This window comes from Cherax quadricarinatus, chromosome 46 (assembly GCF_038502225.1).
Source record: "Cherax quadricarinatus isolate ZL_2023a chromosome 46, ASM3850222v1, whole genome shotgun sequence".
NCBI classification, from domain to species: domain Eukaryota; kingdom Metazoa; phylum Arthropoda; class Malacostraca; order Decapoda; family Parastacidae; genus Cherax; species Cherax quadricarinatus.
This window is the reverse complement of record NC_091337.1, coordinates 6,600,493-6,623,653: the sequence shown is the minus strand read 5'-3', so window position 1 is coordinate 6,623,653 and position 23,161 is coordinate 6,600,493. Positions and strand designations below refer to the sequence as shown.

The following is a 23,161-nucleotide window of genomic DNA, read 5'->3' as shown; positions in this document are numbered from 1 at the left end:
TAGGAGTCTGTGGAGACAAAGAACTTTGTCCTTGGAGGCAAAGAGGGGAATGTATGAGAGTATAGTTTTACCAACGCTCTTATATGGGTGTGAAGCGTGGGTGATGAATGTTGCAGCGAGGAGAAGGCTGGAGGCAGTGGAGATGTCATGTCTGAGGGCAATGTGTGGTGTGAATATAATGCAGAGAATTCGTAGTTTGGAAGTTAGGAGGAGGTGCGGGATTACCAAAACTGTTGTCCAGAGGGCTGAGGAAGGGTTGTTGAGGTGGTTCGGACATGTAGAGAGAATGGAGCGAAACAGAATGACTTCAAGAGTGTATCAGTCTGTAGTGGAAGGAAGGCGGGGTAGGGGTCGGCCTAGGAAGGGTTGGAGGGAGGGGGTAAAGGAGGTTTTGTGTGCGAGGGGCTTGGACTTCCAGCAGGCATGCGTGAGCGTGTTTGATAGGAGTGAATGGAGACAAATGGTTTTTAATACTTGACGTGCTGTTGGAGTGTGAGCAAAGTAACATTTATGAAGGGATTCAGGGAAACCGGCAGGCCGGACTTGAGTCCTGGAGATGGGAAGTACAGTGCCTGCACTCTGAAGGAGGGGTGTTAATGTTGCAGTTTAAAAACTGTAGTGTAAAGCACCCTTCTGGCAAGACAGTGATGGAGTGAATGATGGTGAAAGTTTTTCTTTTTCGGGCCACCCTGCCTTGGTGGGAATCGGCCGGTGTGATAATAAAAAAAATAATATAAAAAAAAAATATTACATTATAGTTTTACATACACACGACAAATATAGTGTACAATTATTAATAAATTTAAATAACATATAAAATAACATTTTTACTTGAAGATTGGTGATGGCATCTGGAAGATAGGGAGGAGGAGAGGGAGTTGGGGTTAATGTTTGGAAGGGAAATCCCCCTTCATAAGGACTTTAGGTATCAAAGCCCTTTCTGGGGTTACTTCTCTTCTCTATCTTTTAATGCCACTAGGACCAGCTTGAGTCACAAAATAACTTCACATTCCTCTGTTTCTGGTGCCTGTTTAAGATTTCCCTAAAATGGGACATGGTTCTGTCACTGAACTTCTTGCAAAGATGGCTTGTTTCAGCTTGCTGAGGGTGGTACTTCTCCACAAACATTTGGACATCATTCCACTTGGTGCAAATCTCCTTAATCTTTGAATCGGCATGCAACTTCCTTGCCTTTTCACAAATAATTGTCTCTGAAACACTATCACCTGCCATCTCTTTATCCTTGATCCACACCAGCAACAACTTCTCAATCTGATCGATTGTCTGTGGTCTTTTTTTAGTTAGCATATCAACACCTTTCGCAACATCAGCTTCCTTGATTTGTTCTTTCTTTGCCAGGATAGAAGTGATGGTCGACTTGTTTTTCCCGTACATCCTGGCAAGCTCAACAAGTCGCACACCACTCTTGTACTTCTTTATTATTTCCTTCTTCACATCTGTGGTGTTTCTCACTTTCTTTACCACAGGGGTACCACTAGCAAGTTTCTTTGGGCCCATGGTAGCTTATTTCACAGTCCCACAAGCACTAAACACAATGAATTAATCATAAAATGCTTGAATGAGACCGCAGGTTAGTGTTCACTCAAGTATCAACAAAGCCAGACTGGCTCACGGTGCCTGCGCGGGGACACGGACAGAGTGGGCTGGCAGACAGGTTCGGTACTCGGCGGTTTGAAAGAAGGGGCGAGTTCGATAATAGGGACAAAGTTGGTTCGAAAAAAGCGGTTGAAAGGTGAAGAGTTCGATAAGCGATATAGTCAAAATTTGAGGTTCCACTGTATATTACATAGGAATTCAGTAGCCCTACTGACAAATTTACTAAATACTGTATACAAGGTAATTTACTTGTTATAATTTTCTGCTTCAAATAGTTAGCTTTGACCTGTTGCCCCAGGCAGCTGTGAAGGAACTTGGACGACTGAAACGAATGGCACAACATATGCCAGATTACTCGATGACACGTAATTACCTTGACTTAATAGTAGAGCTTCCTTGGTCCATTACTGTAAAAGAGACCTGCAACATACGCAAAGCACGAGAAGACTTGGATGCAGATCATTATGGCTTACAAAAGGTATGTAAAGCTTGCTTCCTCTGTTTATATGCTGATTTTATGCATGTGTAGTGAGCTCATATTTTTTGGTAAAGAATTTTAGAAATAGTAATAATTATGACTTTTTCTAACTGAATTCCAAATACAGTTTACCTAAGATTTAGCTCTTTTACAGACTGATACAATATTCACTGCATTGTGAGTAAAATTCTACATTATAAAAAACTTATTATAAATGTACATTTTCCAGGTGAAGCGTAGAGTGTTAGAATATCTAGCAGTGAGACAACTTCGTGGAGATCTGAAGGGGCCAATTTTGTGTTTTGTTGGTCCCCCTGGAGTTGGCAAAACCAGCATTGCAAAGTCCATTGCAACTACTCTAGGTCGTCCATATTGCCGAATGTCATTAGGTGAGGCCCTTGTACGTACTTTCTAATTTGGCTTTTAATTTCCTGATGTTTATGTACCCATATAAATTATTTATGGATTGAGATCTAAACTTGTTTTATAAATAAAATGCTATTTTTTATTTGCCAATTTTGGTCAAGGAATGTTTTTTGTCACAAATTTGGGGGGGGGGGGGGAAGCACCAAAGATAATGAACAGTGACTCAGTTGAAAACCACCAGAATAGCAAAATGCTAACAAAGAGGGACACCGAAATGCGGGGCTTTCCTGTATTGTCAGCATTAAAGAAATTAGTGATTTTTAAAGAAATGGCTTATAAAACACTTTGATCACAGTTTGTGGCTCATTGAGGGAGTGGGGGAAGTGAAGAATGGCCTTGGTCATCTTCATAATCCTCAAAGTATCATCTCTGCTTTATACTTCAAAAATCATTATTAATGGAATGGAGCAATAGTTAAATATGTTCATTCACTTATGTTCTAGTTTCTGAAAGTAGGTGAAATTTTGTTAATTCTTCTTAACATTTTTGTTTGTGTTGTTTTTTAGTTCATAAATGGTGAATTTGTATTTTGTGGTGCAAGTCAATCGAGAAAAGTGAAGCCTTTTCTGTTTTGTTTTTATCAAATGTATTTTGCAGGTGGAGTAAGTGACCAACATGATATAAGAGGCCATCGTCGAACTTACATTGGTGCTATGCCAGGCAGGGTTATCCAGGCCTTGAGAAATGTTAAAGTATGTATGATATGGCTAGTTTCTTAAGAAATTTTATCAACTTATGTACTGTATCTAATACCTCTGACATTCCTTTGTTTTTTTAATTAGATACAACAGACCAGTTTATAACAAGCTCTCTCTAACATTCTATTGTAGCCTGCTTCATTTCTTTCATACCATTTTAGAATATATCTTGTGTTTACTCTCCTGTTTTTCTCATTTTGTAAGGTCAAAAGTCACCTTACAGTACTAGCATCCATCCTTTGTGTATCTAATAAGACTGCACTGTATTTCTGACTGTTACATGCACATTCATCTTTGGCATCTTCTGGTATCCTGTATCTTCTAAAGTTTAGTGTAGATGCTAGACTATACTGTAGTGCTACAGGTTACAATACCTTCATTCTTTGTGTCTGGGTTATCTTATACATTAGCAGGCCAAGTTTACTAGTTCAGAAGACAACCAGACACTCATGAAAAATTAATTTTATAATTTGGAAGTTTCAGACAGTTAACATCATATATCCCTACCCCTGTAAGCTCATTAATGAGAGGGGTCACTGCACTAGTAAGGTTTCTCTTTGTACACTGTAGGGACCTATAGCCTCAGAGAAGTTGGTCTTCCCCCCCAACACGTCGATTGTCTCCCACCGAGGGAGGATGACCCAGAAAGTAAAAAAAAAATCCCAACATTTTCACCTCATTCATACATAATCACTGTCTTTGCAGAGGCGCTCAGGTACGACAGTTTAGAAGTCCCTCCAGAGTGTAATTATTCTAAACCCCTCCTTTAAAGTACAGGCATTGTACTTCCCATTTCCAGGACTCGAGTCTGGCTAACTGGTTTCCCTGAATCCCTTCACAAGATATTACCCTTCTCACACTCCAACAGCTTGTCAGGTCCCAAAAACCCATTTGTCTCCATTCACTCATGTCAAACATGCTCACACATGCTTGCTGGAAGTTTAAGCCCCCTCGCCCACAAAACCATCTTTACCCCCTCCCTCCAACCTTTTCGAGGACATCCTCTACCCTACCTTCATTTCCCTACAGATTTACATGCTCTCCAAGTCATTCTACTTTGATCCATTCTCTCTAAATGACCAAACCACCTCAACAATCCCTCTTCAGCCCTCTGACTAATACTTTTAGTGACTCCACACCTCCTCCTAATTTCCACAATCTGAATTCTCTGCATAATATTTACGCCACACATTGCCCTTAGACAGGACATCTCCACTGCCTCCAGCTGCCTCCTTGCTGCAACATTTGCAACCCAAGCTTCACACCCATATAAAAGCGTTGGTATCACTATACTTTCATACATTCCCTTCTTTGCCTCCATGGATAACACTTTTTGTCTCCACAGATACCTCAATGCACCACTCACCTTTTTTTCTTCACCAATTTTGTGGTTAACCTCATCCTTCACAAATCCATCTGCTGACAAGTCAACTCGCAAATATCTGAAAATGTTCACTTCTTCCATACTCCCTCTCTCCAATTTGATATCCAATTTTTCTTTGTCTAAATCGTTTGATACCCTCATCACCTTACTCTTATCTATGTTCACTTTCATCTTTCTACCTTTACACAGCCTCTGAAACTCATCCATTAACCTTTGCGACTTTTCTTTAGAATCTCCCATAAACACAGTATCATCAGCAAATAGTAACTGTGTCAACTCTCATTTTGTATTTGATTCCCCATAATTTAATCCCACCCCTCTCCCCAACACCCTAGCATTTACTTCTTTTACAACCCCATCTATAAATATATTAAACAACCATGGTGACATTACACATCCCTGTTTTTCTTCTCATTCATAACATCCACAATCATCTCTTTCTTATCATTCGCACAACATCCACACACATTCAAACATCCCACTTTGACGGTTTTCTTCTTTTTCTTTTTAGTAAACTATACGGGAAAAGGGATTACCAGCCTATTATTCCCGGCATTTTAGTTGACTTCTACAACACACATGGCTTACAGAGGAAAGATTTTTATTCCACTTCCCCATGGATATGAAAGGAAAAACAATAAGAACTAGAACTATTAAGATAAAACCAAAGAAAACTCCGATGAGTGTGTATTCATAAATGTGTACATGTATGTGTAATGTGACCAAAGTGTAAGTAGAGGTAGCAAGATGTACCTGAAATCTTGCATCTTTATGAGACAGAAAAAAGACACCAGCAATCCTACCATCATGTAAAACAAATACAGACTTCCTTTTTACACTCACTTGTTAAGACCATAGTACAGTGGTACCTTAACTTACGACTTTAATTTGTTCTGTGACGGAACTTGTAACTCAATTTACTCGTATATCAAATTAATTTTCCTCACTGAAATAAATTGAAATGCCATTAATCCGTTCCAGCCCCCAAAAAAACCACCCCAATTTTTTTGTTACGGATTTTTAAATAAGAAAAATGTATGTAGTATTTATAAATAAGAAATATTGTATACTCCACACACCACCATCACTACTCCACCCACCACTATTAGTCATTCCACCCACCACTGTCAGTACTGTACCCACCACTATCACTACTCCACCCACCACTATCACTACTCCACCCACCACTATCACTACTCCACCCACCACTATCACTACTCCACCCACCACTATTAGTCATTCCACCCACCACTGTCAGTACTGTACCCACCACTATCACTACTCCACCCACCACTATCACTACTCCACCCACCACTATCACTACTCCACCCACCACTATCACTACTCCACCCACCACCATCACTACTCCACCCACCACCAGCACTACTCCACCCACCACCATCACTACTCCACCCACCACCATCACTACTCCACCCACCACCATCACTACTCCACCCACCACCATCACTACTCCACCCACCACCATTGCTACTCCACCCACCACCATTGCTACTCCACCCACCACCATCACTACTCCACTCACCACCATCACTACTCCACTCACCACCATCACTGCTCCACCCACCACCATCACTGCTCCACCCACCACTATCACTACTCCCCCCACCACTATCACTTCTCTACCCACCACTATCACTACTCCACCCACCACCATCACTACTCCACCCACCACTATCACTGCTCCACTGACCACAATGACTATTCCACCCACCACTATCAGGAGTCCACCCACCTTAATTAATGTTTCTGGAGAACTCTGAGTGTTGAAATGGAGGTTACCTCTTCCTCGGATTTATACAAGAACCAAACAAGGGACGAGGTGCCTCACTACAATCTGGGATTAGTGTGGGAATATTATCCTTCCAGTTATGTCTTGGAAGATCATGTGGAATATGATGAAGTACCTGACATTCCTCTGGGTACAGAGTTGGATTTGACTTCAGATATACCACCAGTTAGTGGCGGCGTATCTGAAGCTAGCTCATAACTCAGATTTTGGCTTGCAACTCGAAGCAAAACATTGACCAAGCAATGGCTCGTAACTAGGAAAACTCATAAATTGGGGCACTCATAAGTCAAGGTACCACTGTACCTCCCTGAATGGTTGCTGTCTACTGACCTAGTTACTTATTTGAATTTGTAGGGATTAAGCACTAACTTTGATGTGAAATAACTCTTATCATATCTACTTTTGAACCCCTGTGTGTAGTTAGCTTTACTGTCATTGTTAAGGCCATTCATCTTTATGTCAGTCTTGTATTAAAGAAATATTTCCTGACAGCCCTGTGTCTCGTATAAGGATGCAGTTTCCAGCCTTTTCCTCATGTTCTTGTTACATCCCTTGTAGAGAGCTTATGCAAGTCATTCTAAAATGAAATGCAGGAAGTACATCCCTTAATTGCCTTAATCTAACTATTTTGTTAATTTGTGTAGATAAAATTATTTAATATATAGATGAATTTTACCAGTGCTTTTCATATACAGGTTAAAAATCCAGTGATGTTGTTGGATGAAATAGACAAGTTGGGTACAGGTATCCATGGTGACCCTGGAGCTGCCTTACTTGAGGTGTTGGATCCTGAACAAAATTCTACCTTCACAGATACTTATCTCAATCTGCCATTTGATTTATCACAGGTAATAAATATTGTTATGTATAAGTACATATCTTTCTGCAAACATTTAAATAGCACCAGTGCTTTCCTTATCAATTTTTATCAGTTACTGTTTTTTTTTTTTTTTTTATAATAACAAATCGGCCAATTACCACCAAGGCAGGGTGGCCCAAAAGAGAAAAACTTGCATCATCATTCACTCCATTGTCTTGCCAGAGGGGTGCTTTACACTACAGTTATAAAACTGCAACATTAACACCCCTCCTTCAGAGGGCAGACACTGTACTTCCCATCTCCAGGACTCCAGTTCGACCTGCCGGTTTCCCTGAATCCCTTGATAAATGTTACTTTGCTCACACTCCAATAGCACGTCATGTATTAAAAACCATTTGTCTCCATTCACCCCCATCAAATATGCTCACGCATGCTTGCTGGAAGTCCAAGCCCCTTGCACACAAAACATCCTTTACCCCTTCCCTCCAACCTTTCCTAGGTCGACACTTACCCACCTTCCCTCCACTACAGATTTATACACTCTAAGTCATTCTGTTTCGTTTCATTCTCTCTACATGTCTGAACCACCTCAACAACCCCTCCTCAGCCCTCTGGATAATAGTTTTGGTAATCTCGCACCTCCTCCTAATTTCCAAACTATGAATTCTCTGCATTATATTCACACCACACATGCCCTCAGACATGACATCTCCACTGCCTCCAGCCTTCTCCTCATTGCAACATTCATCACCCATGCTTCACACTCGTATAAGAGTGTTGGTATAACTATACTCTCATACAGACTCCTTAGTGCACCACTCGCCCTTTTCCCCTCATCAGTTCTATGATTCACCTCATCCTTCATAGACCCCTCTGCTGACATGTCCACTCCCAAATATTTGAATACATTCACCTCCTCCATACTCTCTCCCTCCAATCTGATATCCAATCTTTTGTCACCTAATCCTTTTATCCTCATCAACGTACTCTTTCCTATATTCACTTTTAATTTTCATCCACCAACCTCTGCAATTTCTCTTCAGAATCTCCCAAAAGCACAGAGTCATCAGCAAAGAGCAACTGTGACAACTCCCACTTTGTGTTTGATTCTTTATCTTTTAACTCCACTCCTCTTGTCAAGACACACTCATTCACTTCTCTCACAACTCCTCGATAGAGTTGTGAGAGAAGTGAATGTATTGAACAACCATGGTGACATCACACATCCTTGTCTAAGGCCTACTTTTACTGGGAAATAATCTCCCTCTCTCCTACATACTCTAACCTGAGCCTCACTATCCTTGTAAAAACTCTCACTGTTTTCAGTAACCTGTATCCTATACCATACACTTGCAACATGTGCCACATTTCTTCCCTATCCACCCTGTCATATGCCTTTTCCAAATCCATAAATGCCACAAAAATCTCTAGCCTTATCTAAGTACAGTTCACCGGTTTCAATGTAAACACTTGGTCTACACACCCCCTACCTTTCCTAAAGCCTCCTTTTTCATCTATCCTATTCTCCGTCTTACTCTTAATTCTTTTAATAATAACTCTACCATACACTTTACCGGGTATACTCAACAGCTGCCTTTTTTTTTTTTTTTTCCAAAAAGTCGGCCGTATCCCACCGAGGCAGGGTGACACAAAAAAGAAAATCCACAAAAAGAAAATACTTTCATCATTCAACATTTTCACCTCACTCATACATAATTACTGTTTTTGCAGAGGCACCCAGATACAGCAGTTTAGAAGCATATATAAAGATATACAACATATCCCTTCAAACTGCCAATATTCCAAACCCCTCCTTTAAAGTGCAGGCATTGTACTTCCTATTTCCAGTACTCAAGTCCGGCTATATAACAATAACCGGTTTCCCTGAATCCCTTCACTAAATATTACCCTGCTCACACTCCAACGCTTGTCAGGTCCCAAAAACCATTCATCTCTATTCACTCCTATCTAACGTGCTCACGCACGCTTGCTGGAAGTCCAAGCCCCTCGCCCACAAAACCTCCTTTATCCAATCCCTCCAACCTTTTTGAGGACGACCCCTACCCTGCCTTCCTTGCCCTACAGATTTATACGCTCTCCATGTCATTCTACTTTGATCCATTCTCTCTAAATGACCAAACCACCTCAACAACCCCTCTTCAGCCCTCTGACTAATTCTTTTACTAACTCCACACCTTTTCCTAATTTCCACACTCCGAATTTTCTGCATCATATTTACACCACACATTGCCCTTAGACAGGACATCTCCACTGCCTCCAGTCATCTCCTCGCTGCAGCATTTACAACCCAAGCTTCACAACCATATAAGAGAGTTGGTACCATTATATTTTCATACATTCCCTTCTTTGCCTCCGTAGATAATGTTTTTTTTTTTCCTCCACATGTACCTCAACGCACCACTCACCCCTTTTCCTTCATCAGTTCTATGGTTAACCTCATCCTTCATAAACCCATCCGCTGATACGTCAGCTCCCAAATATCTGAAAACATTCACTTCTTGCATACTTCCTCTCTCCAATGTGATATCCAATTTTTCTTTATCTAAATCATTTGATATCCTCATCACCTTACTCTTATCTATGTTCACTTTCAACTTTCTACCTTTACACACCCTCCCAAACACGTCCGCTAACCTTTGCAACTTTTCCTTAGAATCTCCCATAAGCACAGCATCATCAGCAAATAGTAACTGTGTCAACTCCCATTTTGTATTTGATTCCCCATAATTTAATCTCACCCCTCTCCACAACACCCTACCACTTACTTCTTTTACAACCCCATCTATAAATATATTAAACAACCATGGTGACATTACACATCCCTGTCTTAAGACCTATTTTTACTGGGAAGTAATCTCCTCTTCTCCACACTCTAACCCGAGCCTCACTATCCTCATAAAAGCTCTTTATAGCATTTAGTAACTTACTACCTATTCCATATACATACTTGCAACATCTGCCACATTGTTCCCCTATCCACTCTATCATGTGCCTTTTCTAAAGCCATGAATGCAATGAAAACTTCCCTACCTTTTTCTGAATACTGTTCACATATATGCTTCAATGTAAATGCTTGATCTACACATCCCCTACCCACTCTAAAGCCTCCTTGCTTCTCTGAAATCCTACTGTCCTACCTCTAATTTTTTTAGTAATAACCCTACTGTATACTTTTCCTGGTATACTCAGTAAACTTATTCTCCTAGAATTTTTACAATCTCTTTTGTCCCCTTTCCCTTTATATAAAGGAACTATACAAGCTCTCTGCCAATCCCTAGGTACCTTCCCCGTCTTTCATACATTTATTAAACAAAAATACCAACCACTCCAACACTATAGCCCACCCCCTTGCTTTTAACATTTCTGTCATAATCCTGTCAGTTCCAGCTGCTTTACCCCCTTTCATTCTAAGTAATGCTTCATGCATCTCCCTCACACTCACATCCTGCTCTTCTCCACTCCTAAAAGATGTTGTACCTCCCTGACCAGTGCATGAAATTACTGCCTCCCTTACTTCATCGGCATTTGAAAGTTCCTCAAAATATTTCCTCCATCTACCCAATACCTCCAGCTCCCCATCTACTAACTCCCCCACTCTGTTTTTAACCGACAAATCCATTCGTTTCTTGGACTTTCTTAACTTGTTTATCTCCAAAATTTTTTCTTATTTTCAGCAAAACTTTTTAACAGTGCCTCTCCCACTCTGTCATCTGCTCTCTTTTTACACTCTCTCAACACTCTCTTCACCTTTCTTTTACTCTCTATATACTCTGCTCTTCTTATAACACTTATGCTTTGTAAAAACCTCTTGTAAGCTACCTCTTTTCTCTTTTATCACACCCTTTACTTCATCATTCCACCACTTGCTCCTCTTTCCTCCTGCACCCACCCTCCTATAGCCACAAACTTCTCTCCCAGATTCTAATACTGCATTTTTAAAACTATTCTAACCCTCTTCAACCCTCCACTACTCATACTTGCACTAGCCCACCTTTCTGCCAATAGTTACTTGTATCTCACCCTAACTTCCTCCTATAATTCCTATAGTTTGTGCACTCTCTTTTGTCCCCTTTGCTTTTATACACAGGAACTATACATACTCTCTGCCACTCCCTAGGTACCTTACCCTCTTCCATTTTTTTTTTTCAACAAGTCGGCAGTCTCCCACCGAGGCAGGGTGACCCAAAGAGAAAGACAATCCCCAAAAAGAAAATACTTTCATCATCATTCAACACTTTCACCTCACTCACACATAATCACTGTTTTTGCAGAGGTGCCCAGAATACAACAGTTTAGAAGTATATACATATAAAAATACACAATATATCTCTCCAAACTGCCAATATCCCAAATCCCTCCTTTAGAGTGCAGGCATTGTACTTCCCATTTCCAGGACTCAAGTCCGGTTGTATAAAATAACCGGTTTCCTTGAATCCCTTCACTAAATATTACCCTGCTCACACTCCAACAGATCGTCAGTTCCTAAATACCATTTGTCTCCATTCACTCCTATCTAACACGCTCACGCATGCTTGCTGGAAGTCCAAATCCCTCGCCCACAGTACCTCCTTTACCCCTTCCCTCCAACCTTTTTGAGGACAACCCCTACCCCTCCTTCCTTCCCCTACAGATTTATACGCTCTCCATGTCAGTCTACTTTGATCCATTCTCTCTAAATGACCAAACCACCTCAACAAACCCTCTTCAGCCCTCTGACTAATACTTTTATTAACTCCACACCTTCTCCTAATTTCCACACTCCGAATTTTCTGCGTAATATTTACACCACACATTGCTCTTAGACAGGACATCTCCACTGCCTCCAACCACCTCCTTGCTGCAGCATTTACAACCCAAGCTTCACACCCATATAAGAGTGTTGGTACTACCATACTTTCATACATTCCCTTCTTTGCCTGCATAGATAACATTTTTTGTCTCCACATATACCTCAATGCACCACTCATCTTTTTTCCTTCATCAATTCTATGATTAACCTCATCCTTCATAAATCCATCTGCTGACATGTCAACTCTCAAATATCTGAAAACATTCACTTCTTCCATATTCCTCCTCACCAATTTGATATCCAATTTTTCTTTATCTAAATCATTTGATACTTTCATCACCTTACTCTTTTCTATGTTCACTTTCAACTTTCTACCTTTACACACCCTCCCAAACTCGTCCACTAACCTTTGCAATTTTTCTTTAGAATCTCCCATAAGCACAGTATCATCAGCAAAAAGTAAGTGTGTCACTTCCCATTTTGTATTTAATTCCCCATAATTTAATCCCACCCCTCTCCCAAACACCCTAGCATTTACTTCTTTTACAACCCCATCTATAAATATATTAAACAACCATGGTGACATTCCACATCCCTGTCTAAGACCTGCTTTTACCGGGAAGTAGTCTCCTTCTCTTCTACACACCCTAACCTGAGCCTCACTATCCTCATAAAAACTTTACAGCATTTAGTAATTTACCACCTATTCCATATACTTGCAACATCTGCCACATTGCTCCCCTATCCACTCTATCATAAGCCTTTTCTAAATCCATAAATGCAATAAAAACTTCCCTACCTTTATCTAAATACTGCTCACATATATGCTTCAATGTAAACACTTGATCTACACATCCCCTACCCACTCTAAAACCTCCTTGCTCATCTGCAATTCTACATTCTGTCTTACCTCTAATTCTTTCAGTAATAACCCTGCCATACACTTTTCCTGGTCTTCTTCTTCTTCAACACACCGGCCGTATCCCACCGAGGCGGGGTGGCCCAAAAGGAAAAACGAAAGTTTCTCCTTTTACATTTAGTAATATATACAGGAGAAGAGGTTACTAGCCCCTTGCTCCCGGCATTTTAGTTGCCTCTTACAACACGCATGGCTTACGGAGGAAGAATTCTGTTCCACTTCCCCATGGAGATAAGAGGAAATAAACAAGAATAAGAACTAGAAAGAAAATAGAAGAAAACCCAGAGGGGTGTGTATATATGTGCTTGTACATGTATGTGTAGTGTGACCTAAGTGTAAGTAGAAGTAGCAAGACGTACCTGAAATCTTGCATGTTCATGAGACAGAAAAAAGGACACCAGCAATCCTACCATCATGTAAAACAATTACAGGCTTTCGTTTTACACTCACTTGGCAGGACGGTAGTACCTCCCTGGGCGGTTGCTGTCTACCAACCTACTACCTATAACTTTTCCTGGTATACTCAGTAAACTTATTCCTCTATAATTTTTACAATCTCTTTTGTCCCCCTTCCTTTTATATAAAGGGACTATACACGCTCTCTGCCAATCCCTAGGTACCTTCCCCTCTTTCATACATTTATTCAACAAAAATACCAACCACTCCAACACTATGTCCCCCCCTGCTTTTAACATTTCTGTCATGATCCCGTCAGTTCCAGCTGCTTTACCCCCTTTCATTCTACGTAATGCCTCACGCACCTCCCCCACACTCACATCCTGCTCTTCTTCACTCCTGAAAGATGATATACCTCCCTGGCCAGTGCATGAAATTACCGCCTCCCTTTCTTCGTCAACATTTAAAAGTTCCTCAAAATATTCTCGCCATCTACCCAAAACCTCCATCTTCCCATCTACTAACTCCCCTACTCTGTTTTTAACTGATAAATCCATTTGTTCCCTAGGCTTTCTTAACTTGTTTAACTCACTCTTCCATACATTTATTAAATAATAGCACTAACCACTCCAAAACTATATCCCCACCTTCTTTTAACATTTCTGTCTTTATCCCATTAATCCCAGCTGTCTTACTTCCCTTTCATTCTACCCACTGCCTCACAAACTTCCCCCACACTCACAACTGGCTCTTCCTCACCCCTACAACATGTTATTCCTCCTGGTTTTATATTTTAAAAATTTTATATTGTGCTACTATTACATTTTCATCTTTCTTTATATGCCACTAACCAAGGTATTGTAATGTACATGTAATTTACTTTCAGTACTTTTAAGTTTGTATATGTATTTTGCACTTTATTGCATAATACAATATTGAAAATATTTTATATTCCATATATATTTATATGTTTTAGTGATTGAACAAAAGTAATCATTACTTTACATGCAATACAAGTATGAAGATTTTTTCTAAGCTGCAACCTGTGAGTTATGAATTTATAGTTTTAGGTGAATGTCTTGGTAAATTAGAGCCCTTCAAGGGATAAAGGGCCCTGATGCTAATGAATGGCTTTTAATTCGAGGAATTTGAGCTATCCTACCCTTTCATGGATCAGATCTGATGAACTTCCCTTTCCCAAATGCTGTCAGAGCCCCTACGAGTTTATTGCTTCCTTATGATTTTTTGTGGTAAATTATGAAAATTAATGCAGGTGTATTAATGTATCTCAAATTTTTCATCGCAACTCAAAGCTAAATTCCTTTATGAGGGTCAGTCATAACTTGAAACCATCGTAACTCGAGGGACCATTGTACAGTGGTAGCTCGAATTTCGGCCATAATTTGTTCCAGAAGGCTGTTCGAGTGCCATTACTGAACGAATTTGTTCCCATAAGGAATAATGTAAATTAGATTAGTCTGTTTCAGACCCCCAAAAATACACTTACGTAAGCACTTACAAAAATACACTTACATAATTGTTTGAGTTGGCAGTTATTTGAAATTCAAGGTACCACTGTATATCATTCTGATTGCAGAGGGAAAGGACACTTATGTACATAAGTATCCTTTTCCATAATTGTCAGTATCGTCGTACTGTTTACAACCATGCCAATTGCAGTTTCTTTCTTGCATGTGTCTATGACCTTACATTTAATAATGAACTCAGCATTTGCTGTTAATTTCACATAATTGTTATTGTCATGTGCTTTTGTTTTATTTTATACATGTTTAAAAAAATGCATAAAATCCATTTTATATTCTATTTCCATATTTATTCACAGGTGCTCTTTGTTGCTACTGCTAATTCCCTTTCTACAATTGCAACACCTTTACTTGATCGTATGGAGGTCATTCATGTTCCAGGTTATACACAGGTAAATATTCTGGTTAACGTTCAGTAATTATAAATAAAAATAAACCCTTTATTAAAATAGGGTATTACAGGAAGATGTTGGAAGAATAACTGCTGTAGATATAATTGTACTGACAACCAGTATTATTTTTTTTTCATGTGATGCCAGAGTGTCAAGCTGCACTGAGTCACTCATTGCATACCAAGCTTGTTTTGAGATTTTTCTTAATCTTGTAAGCCTCTTACAATAGTTATTGGTAGTTGTGCTGTAGGGTGTAGTAACTCAGTAATAAGCCAAATCTAGCATTCCACAAGTTCCCCAAGAATTTAGAAGAGAAAGGTGGATTTTTGCTATGATGTGTAAAAACTGGGATCCAGTACAATACAGTTGCCTGTGTACTGAGCATTTCATTTAAGCCTAAAGCAAAATTAATAATAATAATAATACCAGCACATCTTTGGCAAGACAGTGATGGAGTAATTGACAGTGAAGGTGTTTTCTTTTTTGGGTCACCCTACCTCAATGAGAGACAGCCAGTGTGTTAAACAAAAAAAAAATGTTAATTTTTTTTCAACACACCGGCCGTCTCCCACCAAAGAAAACTAAAGTTTTTCTTTTTACATTTTTTTTTTTTAACACATCAGCCTCTTCCCAAAGAGGCAGGGTGACCCAGAAAGAAAGAAAAACCCAAAAAGAAAGAAAAAACTTTTATCATTCAACACTTCACCATCACTCATACATAATCATTGTCTTTGTAGAGGCACTCAGATGTAGTTTACATGTAGTAATATATACATGAGAAGGGGTAACTAGTCCCTTGTTCCCAGCAAATAATAATATTGTCTATATTGTGAGAGATTAAATGATCCATCACTATATCTCAAAATAGTTTTATAAAATTTTGATTTGTTTTTATTACTGTTATCTCTAGGAAGAGAAAGTGATGATTGGACAGTTGCATCTCCTCCCCAAACAGTTGCAAGAGCATGGTCTCTCCTCAGACATACTTGATATGTCAAAGGAATCTATTGCTACAATCAGTAAGGAATGCTATATTTGTGTTTGAAGTCTTTTATGTAGGTTGAATTACTGGTAGTGTGGAATAAAGATATTGCAAGACTTTGGATATTTTATTAAGAGACATATTACCCACTATGGACTTCTTTAATCCAATCCATTGTCTTCATTCCACAGTTTTATGTATAAAGAGAGGCACCTTGACAATGTTAGATAACTTTATCATGGAAATGTTTTTCATATCAGGAGCTTTATCAATCCAGTACAGGCAGATGTTTGAGAGTAGACTTGTCTGTGGATGAGTTTATGAAGGATGAGGTAAACTATAGAATTGATGAAGGAAAAATGGTGGGTGGGGCATTTGTGGTATCTTTGGAGACAACGAACACTATCCATGGAGGCAAAGAAGGAAATATATGAGTGTATAATAGTATGGAAATAAGGCACTTTGACTTTTTTGGGGTTTTCCTAGGTTCTCTACACATATGCTGCCATGTATGATAATCTATGTAACTGTATTTGTGTATACCTGAATAAACTTACTTGCTAATCAACACTCTTAACCCTTTGAGGGTTTCGGCCGTACTAGTACGGCTTACGACCCAGGGTTTTTGACGTACTAGTACGCCTAAATTCTAGCGCCCTCAAATCTAGTGGGAGAAAACTGGTAGGCCTACATATGAAAGAATGGGTCTATGTGGTCAGTGTGCACAGTATAAAAAAAATCTTGCAGCACACAGTGCATAATGAGAAAAAAAAAAACTTTGACCGTTTTTTTTGGAATAAAACAGCAAGTTTGCACTGTATTTTCGTATGGTATTTATTGTTGTATTCTAGTTTTCTTGGTCTCATTTTATAGAATGGAAGACATATTACAGAAATTAAGATGATTTTGACTGGTTTTACAATGAAAAGTACCTTGAAATTGAGCTCAAAGTAGCAGAAATGTTCGATTTTTACCAAAGTTCAAAAGTAAACAAATCATGCCAAGCGTCCAATACACGTCAACTGGTGAGTCTAATATTCTTTTTCAAGTGCGCCAATATTATTTATACCATTTTTTACACTAATGCAGTAGTCTGCATAACAGTAAATCTTCTTATTTTTTGTGAGAATAAAAATTCAAAGTGGAAAGCAAAAGAATGTAAGAGGGGCCTTGAGACATGACTAATGAACAAAGGAAATGTCATTTTAGTGCCAGGAATGTCTTTCTTGTTTATTCTGGACCCTATTTGGAAATTGGCATCTTTTGAAATTTGTGTGAAATTGGCAAAATTGCTAAATTCTGACCACTGTACTGGATAGTTGAAATTGGTAAATGGGTGGTTTCTTGCACTCATTCGATAGAAAAAATGGAGTTCTGGCGAAATATTCATGTTTTTTGTCGACTAGTGCAGTGGAATTGGCCGAAAATGGGGCTCAAATTGGGCAAAATCACCGATGTGTAAACATCGCCGAGACCGCTAACTTCGCGAGAGCATAATTCCATAAGTTTTCCATCAAATTTCATAATTTTGGTGTCATTATGATCGGGAAAAGATTCTCTATCTTTTCATAAGAATTTTTTTTTTTTTTTTTTTTTTTTAATTTGGCTGACCCTGAGAACGAGTCTCGGAGAGGGCCTGTCGACCCTCAAAGGGTTAAATGGGTGTGAAGTATGGGTTGTGAATGCTGCAGTGACAAGGAGGCTGGAGGCAGTGGAGACATCATGTCTATGGGCAATGTGTGGTGCAAATATTATGTAGGGAATTTGTAGTGTGGAAATTAGTGTGGAGTTACTATAAGTATTATTCAGAGGGCTGAAGAGGTGTTGTTGAGGTGGTTTGGTCATTTAGAGAGGATGGAGCAAGATAGGATGGCTTGGAGGGTGTATAAATCTGTACTGGAGGGGGGAGGAAGGGTAGGGGTCATCCTAGGAAAGTATGGAGGGAGGGGGGTAAAATGGGTTTTGTGTGCAAGGGGCTTGGATATACAGCAGGCATGTGTGAGAATGTTAGATAGGATTCAGTGGAGACAAATGGTTTTTGGGACTTGATGAGCTATTTGAGTGTGAGCAGAGTAATATTTTGGGAATGGATTCAGGGAAACTAGTTAGCCAAACTTGAGTCCTGGAGGTGGGAAGTACACTTTAAAGGAGGGGTTTGAGTTATTTGCTGTTTCGAGCGATGCCTGAACTGTCATATCTTCATGCCTTTGCAAAGACAGTCATTATGTATGAATGAAAATGAAAGGATCACCCTGCCTCAGTGGGAGACAGCCAGTGTGTTAAAAAAAAAAAGATTATCTTCTTTCAATGCACCGACCGTATCCCACCGAAGCAGGGTGGCCCAAAAAGAAAAATGAAAATTTCTCTATCTTTTTTTCTTTTCTTTTCTTTTTCCCAACAAGTCAGCCGTCTCCCACCGAGGCAGGGTGGCTGAAAAAAAAGAAAATACTTTTATCATCATTCAACACTTTCACCTCACTCATACATAATCAGTGTCTTTGCAGAGGTGCCCAGATACAACAGTTTAGAACTATATATAAAGATATATAACATATCCTTCCAAACTGCCAATATCCCAAACCCTTCCTTTAAAGTGCAGGCATTGTACTTTCCATTTCCAGTACTCAAGTCTGGTTATATAAAAATAACCAGTTTCCTTTCACTAAATATTACCCTGCTCACACTCCAACAGCTCATCTATCTTTTTTTTTTTTTTTTTTCAACAAGTCGGCCGTCTCCCACCGAGGCAGGGTGACCCAAAAAAGAAAGAAAATCCCCAAAAAGAAAATACTTTCATCATCATTCAACACTTTCACCACACTCGCACATTATCACTGTTTTTGCAGAGGTGCTCAGAATACAACAGTCTAGAAGCATACACATATAAAGATACACAACATATCCCTCCAAACTGCCAATATCCCAAACCCCTCCTTTAAAGTGCAGGCATCTATCTATATCTATTTATTTCACTAGTATGTCTTCCATTCTATCAGTTGATACCAAAAAAATACCAATAAAACCATGAAGAACTACCCTTGAAAGTTTCTTTTTTGAACAGACACAAGTTCAGAGGTTTCATTTTTTCCCATCATTCACTGCTTGGAGGCAGGAATTTTTTTGTTTTATACTGTGCACACTTACTGCACAGGCCAATTCTTTCATATCTAGTCCAAAATTTACTGCTCACAGCATATCTAAGGGAGCTGTGCTTAAAGCTTAATCTAAGTGAGTGACATTGGTGTCAGTGATGTAGATCTACATGGGAGGACAGTGTTAGGGTTAATGTATAATCTCTAATATATATTCAGAGTGTGTCAGCTTATGTACATATTAATTCTAGTTTTATTACCCTGGGTTTACAAGGAATTGTTATTCTAGTAGACTAACTATGCAGGGATTTATCTTCCTGTTTTATAATTATATATTAATTCTTATAAATTTTATATACTGTTCATTGGTTATTTATCTTGAAGTCTAATCCTGAGATTCTCACTGAAAGACCCAGTGGGGGTTAAGTGTGTTAATTATACGTATTAAGTTGACAGAATGGATTGCATGACTGTTAATGGCACTGTCCCTCTATGCAAGAAGTCTTTGCTGACTTAAAAGAAATAAGCCAAGAAGCCACCATTCTTTAACCCTTTGACTGTTTTGGTCATATATATATGTCTTATGAGCCAGTGTTTTTGACCTATTTATATTCCAAAATTCTAGCGGCTTCAAATCAAGCAGGAGAAAGCTGGTAGGCCCACATGTGAGAGAATGGGGTCTGTGTGGTCAGTATGTGCAGTATAAAAAAAAAAAAATCCTGCAGCACGCAGTACATGATGAGAAAAAAAATCTCCGACCGTGTTTTTGGATTAAAACACCGACTTTGAGGTGTATTTTTGTATAGTATTTATGGTTGGATTCTTGTTTTCTTGGTCTCATTTGATAGAATGGAAGACATATTACAGAAATAGAGAGGATTTTAATTATTTTTTATTATCACACTGGCCGATTCCTACCAAGGCAGGGTGGCCCGAAAAAGAAAAACTTTCACCATCATTCACTCCATCACTGTCTTGCCAGAAGGGTGCTTTACACTACAGTTTTTAAACTGCAACATTAACACCCCTCCTTCAGAGTGCAGGCACTGTACTTCCCATCTCCAGGACTCAAGTCCGGCCTGCCGGTTTCCCTGAACCCCTTCATAAATGTTACTTTGCTCACACTCCAACAGCACGTCAAGTATTAAAAACCATTTGTCTCCATTCACTCCTATCAAACACGCTCACGCATGCCTGCTGGAAGTCCAAGCCCCTCGCACACAAAACCTCCTTTACCCCCTCTCTCCAACCTTTCCTAGGCCGACCCCTACCCCGCCTTCCTTCCACTACAGACTGATACACTCTTGAAGTCATTCTGTTTCGCTCCATTCTCTCTACATGTCCGAACCACCTCAACAACCCTTCCTCAGCCCTCTGGACAACAGTTTTGGTAATCCCGCACCTCCTCCTAACTTCCAAACTACGAATTCTCTGCATTATATTCACACCACACATTGCCCTCAGACATGACATCTCCACTGCCTCCAGCCTTCTCCTCGCTGCAACATTCATCACCCATGCTTCACACCCATATAAGAGTGTTGGTAAAACTATACTCTCATACATTCCCCTCTTTGCCTCCAAGGACAAAGTTCTTTGTCTCCACAGACTCCTAAGTGCACCACTCACCCTTTTTCCCTCATCGATTCTATGATTCACCTCATCCTTCATAGACCCATCCGCTGACACGTCCACTCCCAAATATCTGAATACATTCACCTCCTCCATACTCTCTCCCTCCAATCTGATATCCAATCTTTCATCACTTAATATTTTTGTTATCCTCATAACCTTACTCTTTCCTGTATTCACTGTTAATTTTCTTCTTTTGCACACCCTACCAAATTCATCCACCAATCTCTGCAACTTCTCTTCAGAATCTCCCAAGAGCACAGTGTCATCAGCGAAGAGCAACTGTGACAACTCCCACTGTATGTGTGATTCTTTATCTTTTAACTCCACGCCTCTTGTCAAGACCCTCACATTTACTTCTCTTACAACCCCATCTATAAATATGTTAAACAACCATGGTGACATCACACATCCTTGTCTAAGGCCTACTTTTACTGGGAAATAATTTCCCTCTTTCCTATGTACTCTAACTTGAGCCTCACTATCCTCGTAAAAACTCTTCACTGCTTTCAGTAACCTACCTCCTACACCATACACCTGCAACATCTACCACATTGCCCCCCTATCCACCCTGTCATATGCCTTTTCCAAATCCATAAATGCCACAAAGACCTCTTTAGCCTTATCTAAATACTGTTCACTTACGTTTCACTGTAAACACCTGGTCCACACACACCCCCTACCTTTCCTAAAGCCTCCTTGTTCATCTGCTATCCTATTCTCCGTCTTACTCTTAATTCTTTCAATAATAACTCTACCATACACTTTACCAGGTATACTCAACAGACTTATCCCCCTATAATTTTTGCACTCTTTTGTCCCCTTTGCCTTTATACAAAGGAACTATGCATGCTCTCTGCCAATCCCTAGGTACCTTACCCTCTTCCATACATTTATTAAATAATTGCACCAACCACTCCAAAACTATATCCCCACCTGCTTTTAACATTTCTATCTTTATCCCATCAATCCCGGCTGTATATATATATATATATATATATATATATATATATATATATATATATATATATATATATATTATTATTCCTCCTTGCCCTATACACGAAATCACAGCTTCCCTATCTTCATCAACATTTAACAATTCCTCAAAATAATTCCTCAAAATATTCCCTCCATCTTCTCAATACCTCTAACTCTCCATTTAATAACTCTCCTCTCCTATTTTTAACTGACAAATCCATTTGTTCTCTAGGCTTCCTTAACTTGTTAATCTCACTCCAAAACTTTTTCTTATTTTCAACAAAATTTGTTGATAACATCTCACCCACTCTCTCATTTGCTCTCTTTTTACATTGATTCACCACTCTCTTAACCTCTCTCTTTTTCTCCATTTACTCTTCCCTCCTTGCATCACTTCTACTTTGTAAAAACTTCTCATATGCTAACTTTTTCTCCCTTACTACTCTCTTTACATCCTCATTCCACCAATCGCCCCTCTTCCCTCCCGCACCCACTTTCCTGTAACCACAAACTTCTGCTGAACACTCTAATACTACAATTTTAAACCTACCCCATACCTCTTCCACCCCATTGCCTATGCTCTCATTAGCCCATCTATCCTCCAATAGCTGTTGATATCTTACCCTAACTGCCTCCTCTTTTAGTTTATAAGCCTTCACCTCTCTCTTCCCAGATGCTTCTATTCTCCTTGTATCCCATCTACCTTTTACTCTCAGTGTAGCTACAACTAGAAAGTGATCTGATATATCTGTGGCCCCTCTATAAACATGTACATCCTGAAGTCTACTCAACAGTCTTTTATCTACCAATACATAATCCAACAAACTACTGTCATTTCGCCCTACATCATATCTTGTATACTTATTTATCCTCTTTTTCTTAAAATATGTATTACCTATAACTAAACCCCTTTCTATACAAAGTTCAATCAAAGGGCTCCCATTATCATTTACACCTGGCACCCCAAACTTACTTACCACACCCTCTCTAAAAGTTTCTCCTACTTTAGCATTCAGATCCCCTACCACAATTACTCTCTCACTTGGTTCAAAGGCTCCTATACATTCACTTAACATCTCCCAAAATCTCTCTCTCTCCTCTACATTCCTCTCTTCTCCAGGTGCATACACGCTTATTATGACCCACTTTTTGCATCCAACCTTTACTTTAATCCACATAA

General features: G+C 39.4%; 1 protein-coding gene across 2 annotated transcripts in view; it reads left to right on the top strand.

Moving 5' to 3' along the window:
• The window catches only part of LOC128696661 (lon protease homolog 2, peroxisomal), a 55,657-nt gene that overhangs the window by 18,824 nt on the left and 13,672 nt on the right, over positions 1-23,161 (top strand). For both annotated transcript variants that reach the window (XM_070094473.1, XM_070094471.1), the window contains exons 7-12: positions 1,916-2,095; positions 2,325-2,484; positions 3,119-3,213; positions 7,109-7,261; positions 15,202-15,294; positions 16,205-16,313. In XM_070094473.1, coding sequence (XP_069950574.1) covers positions 1,916-2,095; positions 2,325-2,484; positions 3,119-3,213; positions 7,109-7,261; positions 15,202-15,294; positions 16,205-16,313 — 790 coding nt within the window. The remainder of the gene's footprint in view (positions 1-1,915; positions 2,096-2,324; positions 2,485-3,118; positions 3,214-7,108; positions 7,262-15,201; positions 15,295-16,204; positions 16,314-23,161) is intronic.